Source organism: Gossypium hirsutum, chromosome A02 (genome assembly GCF_007990345.1).
Source record: "Gossypium hirsutum isolate 1008001.06 chromosome A02, Gossypium_hirsutum_v2.1, whole genome shotgun sequence".
Lineage (NCBI taxonomy): Eukaryota > Viridiplantae > Streptophyta > Magnoliopsida > Malvales > Malvaceae > Gossypium > Gossypium hirsutum.
In genome coordinates, this window is record NC_053425.1 from 4,461,250 (window position 1) to 4,470,754 (window position 9,505).

Sequence of the window (9,505 nt, forward strand, 5' to 3'; positions counted from 1 at the left end):
GATTCATGGACCCAATTCAATTTAGTAGGATCTTTTGTCTAGCCAGACCCGAATATGCAAAAAAAAACTGTTACTTTTCTTGTTGTTTATTTACTCTTTTTTTGTTGCTATTTAATTGTTATTTTTCATTATTATATTGTTACTATTTGTTATTATTGTTTAGATATTGTGTAACTCTTGTTTTTTTTAATATTTTTAACGTATTATATATATTTTAAAATTTATATAATAAATAATATAAAAAATTAATACGAATGAGCTGAACTCAAGTTTTAACATTTTTATCTGGATAAAAATAGACAAAATATTAAGTTCCATTTTCAGACTAAATCAGACCCAAACCTAAAAACCAACCTAAAATTTTATTTGTACCTGACTCAAACCTGGCCTAACTCAATCCTTCAACAACTCTAATATTAATAACCTTTCATTTTTTTCATGATTCACCTTTAAAAAGAAAAAAGAAAAAAAAAACTCTTTTCTCTATCATGCTGTTTGCTCTTTTTTCTGCTTTCTTTTTCTCTATCAGTAGAGTTGTGTCATACCCTCTATTTGAACCGAAATAAACATCTCTATTGATTTTTCCATTTTTAGGTTCGTTTTCACCGTTCTATCTTTACATGACGTCCGAGTCATTTTGAATTTTCTTTTATTTGTGGAGTTTTCAATCCATTGATCTTTGATTTCTATTTAGGGGGTTAATTGGGTCTTATTTGGATGATTTATTAATTTGGGTCGTATGAGTTGATTCATAAGATTCTGTTTGGTTCGTTTTTAGCTAAGATTATTGATTTTATTAAGATTTTTAATTAGTCTTTTTGTTGATTTTGTATTTTAATTTGATTGATTGTAGTCGTTGATTCTGTCTAATTTTAATTTTGTATTTTAAATATACATTTTTTTTGAAATTTGAAGAACTTTCAGTTGGTTTTCCAGTAATTTTGGTGATTTTAATTGTAAACGGACGTAAGAATTTGATATAATTGTAGTTTTAATTTTGGGTTTTAGGGTGCTTTGGTGAAAAAAATGGGTAGGGGGCATTTGATGCCTAAATGGTGTTTGAAAGTGAGTGGTTTCTTATCTCGGTTTTGGATTGTGTAGCAAGTGGCATTCAAGGAGTGTGCGAATTAGTTTTAATGTACCAAAATGGGTGGGGTTTCAACTGAGGAGTTTGGAGTGGGAAGGTCTGTGGAGGGGGTATCAAGATCAGGGGAAGCTTTGGTAGAGTGGCGGTCTTCCGAGCAGGTTGAAAATGGAACACCTTCAACCTCACCCCCTTTCTGGGACTCTGATGATGACGACGATGGTGGTGTGCTTTTGAATCCCTTTCATGTTCGGTTCAATGCTCTTTATTCCTTTGAATATGAGTTTGTATGTTGTATGTTTATTCTCTGCCGTTATAAAGTCTATCCATGTCTTACATCGAAACTTGTAACCTTTATATATAAACCTAGAGATTAAAAATCTTGGACTTGCATGGTTAAAAAATTGGCTTGCATTCAATTTTAGGTAATCCATTGCATCCTTTTGTCTAGATATAGGGACCGGACTGAGGATTCTCCAGTGTTTATAAATTACTTAGTATCATAATTTCAATTGGTGGATTAGGTTTGTTGAAACATGTACGTAATTTTATAAAAGAGAGGTGAATATACTAACTTGGATGATGCTTGCTCAAGACTTTTTGAGTTTTTTAAAAGCACAGATTAAACTGAGCTAGCAGTTACTTCAAGAAGTACTTTTAGCCATTAGTTTTTTGTATTGTCAATTTAAGTATAAACTGTTTCTTATTTTCTAAACTTCTAAAGGTGAGTTTAATTCTATTATAGGGCTGAAACCTTCTGAATTATATGGAAAGTATACATGGAAGATAGAGAATTTTTCACAAATTAACAAACGAGAACTTCGCAGTAATGCGTTTGAAGTTGGCAGCTACAAGTGGTATGGGGTTTCAAATCATTTTGGTTGTTATGTTTCTATTTTGCTTGGTCAAATCCATAGTTGTCATTCTAGAATTCTTATTCTTTTATATCATATTGGAATGTTATGTGGTTTATATGTTCTCGCGCACACAAATAGATAAATCTTTTAACTTTATATTGTTGGTAGAAAGAAACATGTCTTTTTAGCATGGCAAATTCACTAGTTTCTTTTTATCCATTTACCATGGTTTACAGGTACATTTTAATTTATCCACAAGGCTGTGATGTTTGCAACCATCTCTCGCTGTTTCTCTGTGTTGCTAATCATGACAAACTTCTTCCGGGTTTGATATTATCTGTAAACTAGAAATTGGGTTTATCATCATTTATCTTCTATTTAGTTGTTGTACTTATAGGGATCTTCACTTCTATTCTAAGACAGGTTGGGGTCATTTTGCGCAGTTTACGATAGCTGTCGTGAATAAAGATCCAAAGAAATCAAAATATTCAGGTTTGTTGGCTCAAAATTTTTTAATGGTGCTAATACAGATTGTGAACCGTGTGTAACTTGTTGTTGGATTGCAGATACTTTACATCGATTCTGGAAGAAAGAGCATGATTGGGGATGGAAAAAGTTTATGGAGCTGTCAAAAGTTTATGATGGATTCATAGAATCTGACACACTTATCATAAAAGCTCAAGTTCAAGTTATCAAGTAATCAGTAATTAATGACTATATTGCTCCAACTCTTCATTTGTCTTGACATGCCTGTATCAGGCACTAGTATTTGACATATATTTGGACATGGATATAGGGATATGAGTCTCCAAGAGCCGTCCAAATGCATGGAAAACTTAAAAAACAATTAAACATATCCGTATTAGACACATACTTGTATCCGACACTCATACCTAAGTCTGAGTAACATAGATTTATGGTAAGCAAACTTTTGCCTGTAGTGATTCATACAATGCTTTCATGACTATTCCTTTCATACTGTTATTAGATAGCCTTTATGGCTTATCGCTAAGTCCTACCAATTATCTATCAAAAAAAAAAAAAGAAGCTATCTTTGGCTCTTTATGATAAAGTTGGCTTAGTAATGATGTCATTATGATTAGAGAAGGTTCCTTGCATAGAGTTGTTTCTTTAATTTGGAATTATGTCATTATGGTATGTTACAGTCAAGTTGATGCATTGTGTTAATTTTGTACACCTGATTTAGGTTTTTTCTTTCATCTTGATAAGCAAATTTAATATTTTGTTTTGGATTTGTAGGGAGAAAGCAGACCACCCTTTCCGTTGCCTTGATTGTCGGTATAGAAGAGAACTTGTTAGAGTATATTTGACAAATGTAGAGCAAATTTGTCGCCGTTTTTTGGATGAGAGACGACAAATGCTAGGGAGGTTGATAGAGGACAAAGCTAGGTGGTTAAGGTAAATGCATTGCACAGTGCTTTAATGACACATTACACATGTACAACACTGGATAGGAGTTTTAATTTTGTGCCACATTTGTTTTTGAAAGGTATGTTTGAATGTGCATTTCTTTTACAGGGCTTTCTTATGAATTGGTTTCTTTCTATTACCATTGCCTGGTTTTCTGCTTAAACTGTCATCTTTGTTCTTTTAGCTTCAAATTCCTTCATACGTTATCAAAGGTGGCCCTGATAATATTTGACTTAGTGAATTTTTGTTTAGGCTCTTCATGTGTTAATGGCATATATTTGGTGATTTTGCTTCTCGTCATCACCTTAAGTCCTTTTGTTGCCTGTTTTCTCCAACCAATTGTTTGCAACTGTTGCAGCTTCCGTGCCTTCTGGTTGGGGATTGACCAAAATACCAGGCATGGAATGTCCAAGGAGAAAACAGATGTGATTTTGAAAGTAGTTGTGAAGCACTTTTTTACAGAGAAAGAAGTGACATCTACATTGGTAATGGATTCACTTTATAGTGGATTGAAGGCTCTAAAAGGCCAGAGCAAGAGCAAGAAAGTGAAGTCAAAAGTATTTGATGCTGAAGAAATGCCAGCTCCAATTGTTCATATTAAAAAAGATATGTTTTTGTTAGTGGATGATGTGCTACTACTCCTAGAGCGAGCTACTTTGGAACCACTACCTCCAAAAGATGAGAAAGGTCCTCAAAACCGAACAAAGGTAAGCTTCTGAATATTGATGATAGGGTATAATGAGTAAGAACATTACATGGGTTCCATTTTAAGTCTGTTTTAGATTATTGAAAACATATTTAGTGGAATTTTTTACTTCTATTCGCGCACATGATTTCTTTCTTAGTTTCAATGAGAATTGATTCTTTCTCTTCCCTATAGGCTAATGACGTTCCCGTGTGCTTCTCTGGGGAAGATGAAAGTTTTTGTTTTTTACATCAATAAACAAAGCATTCCCTGTATATTAATTTGATCTTTTTGAGGGTATGAAAATAGCGTTTTATTCAGTCTTTTCATTTATGTAGGATGGAAATTCTGGAGAGGATCTCAACAAGGATTCAATTGAACGTGATGAAAGGCGTCTTACAGAATTAGGTCGCAGGACAGTGGAAATATTTGTTCTAGCTCATATTTTCAGGTGCCATATTTTTATGACTTTGCATTCAACTAATACTGGCATCTGTCCTTGTTACTAGGATTTCCCACTATATATATACACGTAATTCATGCACATGGATTTAATGTTTTTTTGTTTCTCTTATCAAATAATGGACTCTAGGGAGTGTTATGTATTATTATCTGCTGAATAAGTTGCTCCATTTGGTTTGTGGAAATCATAAGAGAAAGAGAAAAATGTTTTTTATGCGCTTGAAAGTTTTTTGAATGTACAGTAAAATTAATTTCTGTGGACGCTGGACAGTTTTAAAGTAGCAAAAGGAGGGCAAATATTTGATAAGATCTGCTGTATAACTTCGATGGATCTTTTTCCTTCTACTTTTTCCAAGACATTTTCTTATTCATAGAATTGCAAATTTTAAATTATTGTTTTTTAATTATAGAAGGGTTAATATGTAAACTGGCCCTTGAAGTATACCCCTTTTCATGATTTGGTACCTAAAGGAAAAATTACAATTAGGTACTTGAATCTGTGTTCCATCAGCTAAATTACCCATTGTCTTACATAAATGCTGACATGGACTGATCGATCAATATTGTCCAGTGTCAAAGTTAATTCCACGTTAGCAATTTGTTTCTAATCTTTAAAATAAAATATAAAATAGAATTTTAATTGGAAATAAATAATCTGGAAAGAGAAGGAAGAGAAGAGGAAGAGAAAGGAAGGATTACCTGGCTGTTGAGCTACCTTGGCTGGCTAGATCAGTGGCAGGGTGAGAAAGTACAAAAGAAGGGAAATCTGGAAAATGAGAAATGAGGAAGAATGGAAAGGGTGGAGTGGAAGAAGGGCTGGTCAGTTGCTGGTGGCTCCCTCTCACTTCTCTCTCTCCATTTTTTTGAAAATAAAATATTTTAAATCCAAAAAAGGATATTATTTTTTTTAAGGTTTAGGGTTTAAATTTCTAAAGTATTGATCTGTAGAAGTTACCATGTGTCGTGTTTTTATTGGTAAAAGAATGACATTCCATTAAACCATAAGTGTTGGACTAATGTGGTTTATAGAAGTATAGTTTCAACTTTCAATACCTAATCTTACACTACTTATTTTTTCTATAGGTACCAAGTCTTGGAAAGTGGAATAGTCAGGGGACAATTTATATATTAACCCTTAATAGGAATCACCTTGTTGTAAATTTGGTTTGAGCAGTTACTGATGTTCTACTTAGGATTTTCTTAATGCTGACAAAAAATCATTATGGTTCCTTATTATATATTTGTCAGCTATTGCTTTAGAATTTAGTTTACCATGCAGTTCTCTTATGTAATCAATGTTGTAACTTTTTCATTGGGACTTGGGATTTTACATTCTATCACAGGTCATCTCTATATCTGCATGATGTGTTTGGTCACCTGAAAACGCTATCCAGGATACTCAGTGCTTTAGTACCACTGTATATTCTCTTTCAGTGGGAAAGGGCAATATATTATCTTATAAAATTACTGGTTAGAATAGCTCTCTCTAGAAATAGGGCATTATTTTATTTTCTGATGGTTTATGTGCACAAAGTTAGGTGGTGGTGTAGTTGGTCATGATTTTATTACCTTTTTATGTCAGCTTATTGGAAAGTTCGTTTTTTTAATTTTCAGTGATTAGAACTTCTGTTTTGCAATCTCCAAGGAATATTAATGGATGATACTTGGTACTTCCTCATCTGTACCCGTATATGCCCTAAATTTTTTTTTCTTACATACAGCAACAAAATAGAAGTTGCCTATCAGGAGGCTATTGCTTTGAGAAGGCAAGAAGAACTCATCCGTGAAGAAGCTGCATTGCTGGCTGAAAGTGAGCAGCAGGCTAAACAAGGAGCATCTGAGAAGGAGAAAAAGTCAAAGAAAAAACAGGTATAAATCCTTTTGCTCTTTTTCATTTTTTTTAATGGTTGAAGCAGATATCAGAATAAACACTCTCCTTTGACCACTTGAGCCAAACAAAATTTTTCGAATTCTATTTTTTTTCTGGTGCTTATCAGAACAATCCTTTGATTTACGTTTGGAAGCAATTTCAAGCATGTAAATGTATGTATATATGCACATATATATATGCATTTTACTTAGGGTGGACAATAAATTTGTAAAGTTTTTCTTCATGCTCTGAATGCATCACATTTTCCTCTGTTTCATACTGCAGGCTAAGCAAAAGCGGAATAATCGGAAAAGCAAAGATAAGGGGAGGGAAGAGAAGGCTATTGTGGCAATTCAGGAAAAGCACCAAGAAGGCCAGCCTGAGTATGGGAAGGAAGCCTCTATGATGGTGGACCAACAACCAGTGTGTGAAAAGGCTGATGTTCTAGGTGATGTTTCTGATGTCTCTGACTCAGTTGATGGCGCCATTGAAGTTTTTCCGCACGACTCAGTAGACAAAGAGGCTAGTCCTGTCAATTGTGATACAGATACTTTAGAAATTCATCCTCCCATAGAATCCAGTAGGAGTGGCATAAGTGGACTATCTTGTGTACAAAATGGAGTAGCTGATAAGAAAAGCCCATCTATATTGGAAGATAGTTCATCAATGTGTTTAACAGACTCATTATCATCAGCAGTTATGAACGGGCCCTATAAAGGGAACTCATTTTCAAACAACCACAACAAAAAATCACCAAGCAGGTAAAGTGTTGCATAGCTTTCTTTCCATGCTTAAAAAATAATAAGACAAGGTATTTATCTCATCTGGCACTTCAAATTTGTAGGGGAAAGAACCATCAAAGTAAAACATCAAGTGATGGCAATATTTTGATTAAAGAATTTGGTAATCCTTCTTCTTGTCCTGCATTAGAGGCTGGGGACCGAAATGATGTTTCTCAAAGTAGTAAGGCTGGCGAAACCGTGTCTGAGGCTACCATTCCATCATTATCAGTTCAAAGAAAGTGGGTTGAGCGGAATGCTGTTAGAAAGGTGGTGTATTTATATATTTATGTTCTCATTAAGCTTTTAACTTTTGTGTTACTTTACAATTGTACTGCTTTCTAGCTTTATCAACTACATGGTTGATATTTATCTTGTCAATGTAATAGGAAGAAGTTTTGCTACAAAAGAAGCCAATCATTCAAGATCCAGTTGATTTGGAAAGACCTAAAGAGAAGACGACTGCTATACCATCCTCTCCAAGAATCCCTCCCAGAAGTCCGCCACCTACTGCTCAGTTCAGGTCAGAATACAGGAGTACTGGCAGTGTAGGTTCTATACCAGTTAGGAAGACATCATCAAATAGCCTACAACGGAGTGATCAACCTGCACCTTCTAGCACATCATTCCAAATGAATAGTTTATTGAAGTCCGAGACTCAGAAGCCTGCAACTTTGAAACCTACTGAAAAAGCTACGACCCCACAAGAATCTATGGTGTCTAGGCCATCCAGTGCTCCTCTAGTTCCTGCTCCCAGGCCAACTGCTCCTGTTGTTTCTTTGGTTCAAGCAACTCCTTTGATTGCTCACACAACTAGTACATCTGGCTGTTTAGGTCCCGACTCATCCGCAGCTACTAGTTATGTTCCTCAATCTTATAGAAATGCCACAATGGGTAATCATGTTGCTTCTAGTTCATCTGATTTTACTCATCCTAACTCCCCTAGCTCAGGGGTCAACCCATTGCCAGTATACTCGCAAACACCTCCCTCGGTATCTACACCAGTGTATATACCTCAGAGCTCCGATAGGATAGAGCCAAATTCTGTTCAATCAGACTTTCCTTTTGGCATGGTAGATAGGAATATCATGCCGAATGCATCCCAGTGGATGGACAAATCTCAAAGGGATGGCACTAGAAGTATGCACTTGGATCATTCTTCATCGCTTAGTGAGAGCCAAAATCTTAACTTGTATAAGTCTGTGTATAATGGATCCCGAGAACACTTCTCAAATGAGTTTCCATCCTGTACATCTGGACGTCAGAGCCAATGTGTCTTGGCAGACGAGTTTCCACATCTTGATATCATCAATGACTTGCTTGATGAGGAACACAACGTTGGGAGCATAGGTAGGACTGGAGGCTTCCATGCTCTTAGCAATGGGTCACATTTATTAAGCAGCCATTTTTCTTTTCCATCCAATTTGGGCATGTCAGGTGAGATGGGATCGTCATGTGGCTCATGCAGGTTTGAACAAGCACGGAGCTATGATGATGATGGGCTCCAGCACAGTTTTAAGAGCTCATCAGGCAACCATATTGATACACCGAGGGAATCTACTCCCCAAACAAACCTCCAACCTTACGCCAACGGACAAATCGATGGACTCGTTCAAACTCAATGGCCGATGGCCTCATCCGATTTATCTTTACTTCGGATGAGAAACACAAATGGCAACAGTTACCCGTACTACAATGCCGAGTATCCTAATCTGGCATGTGGTTTCAACGGGTATGCAACAGTATTCCGACCTTCAAATGGACAATGAAAAAGGTAAATACGGAGTTCGCCCACAAATTCGATTGTTACCTATTTGATGTAATAACGTGTTTGTTGGGTCTTAGATTTGGAGTGATTTTGTAATCTTCGCATAGGGAAAAAGAACATATTGTAAAGAGTGTTATTGCTCTCTTTGCATCAAGCATTTCTAGTTTTTGTTAGAAATGAAGCTTTGGCTCAGATTTTATGGTTTCGGTTTCCCATTCCAACTCAGCATCAACTGAATGTTAAAATGATTTGACAGTGTTTTTATATGCAGTGCTTTTCCAGATAAGATTTTCTCAGATTCTTCCATACAAAAGTAAAAATAAGAACCCTAGAATTCGGAGCTTAGTTCAGTGGTTTATGTTCTTTTAAGAGAGAATTTTCCATAGCCATAGTCGACAATTTTTATTTGATCAAAGAATACATGGACCGAAAGCATTAGTGAACCAGAAGATTGAAGATTAAATCTTCTGTTTGGGTTGTGATCTATCTTTGCAACTACTGATTACTTTCATTTGTTAGTGGAATATATATATATGAAGCTTGTGTTGTTTCTTACGGGATAAATTTTC

The 9,505-nt window shown here is 35.4% G+C and overlaps 1 protein-coding gene across 6 annotated transcripts; it reads left to right on the forward strand.

Moving 5' to 3' along the window:
- Positions 1–435: 435 nt before the first annotated feature.
- Positions 436–9,200, forward strand: LOC107940179 (TNF receptor-associated factor homolog 1b). 6 transcript variants are annotated; one of them, XM_016873604.2, is made up of 13 exons: positions 436–594; positions 1,102–1,309; positions 1,830–1,941; positions 2,178–2,266; positions 2,365–2,433; positions 2,508–2,637; positions 3,202–3,360; positions 3,731–4,079; positions 4,396–4,508; positions 6,241–6,388; positions 6,675–7,150; positions 7,234–7,438; positions 7,558–9,200. In XM_016873604.2, the coding sequence occupies exons 2-13, from the start codon at positions 1,147–1,149 to the stop codon at positions 8,935–8,937; spliced, it is 3,393 nt and encodes a 1,130-aa protein (XP_016729093.1). In that variant the 5' UTR covers positions 436–594; positions 1,102–1,146; the 3' UTR covers positions 8,938–9,200. The 6 variants fall into 6 exon arrangements, with proteins under 6 accessions (XP_016729093.1, XP_040945183.1, XP_040945185.1 ...); XM_041089249.1 differs by having other exon boundaries at positions 1,102–1,306; XM_041089251.1 differs by having other exon boundaries at positions 441–1,309; positions 7,558–8,518; positions 8,637–9,200.
- Positions 9,201–9,505: the final 305 nt, after the last annotated feature.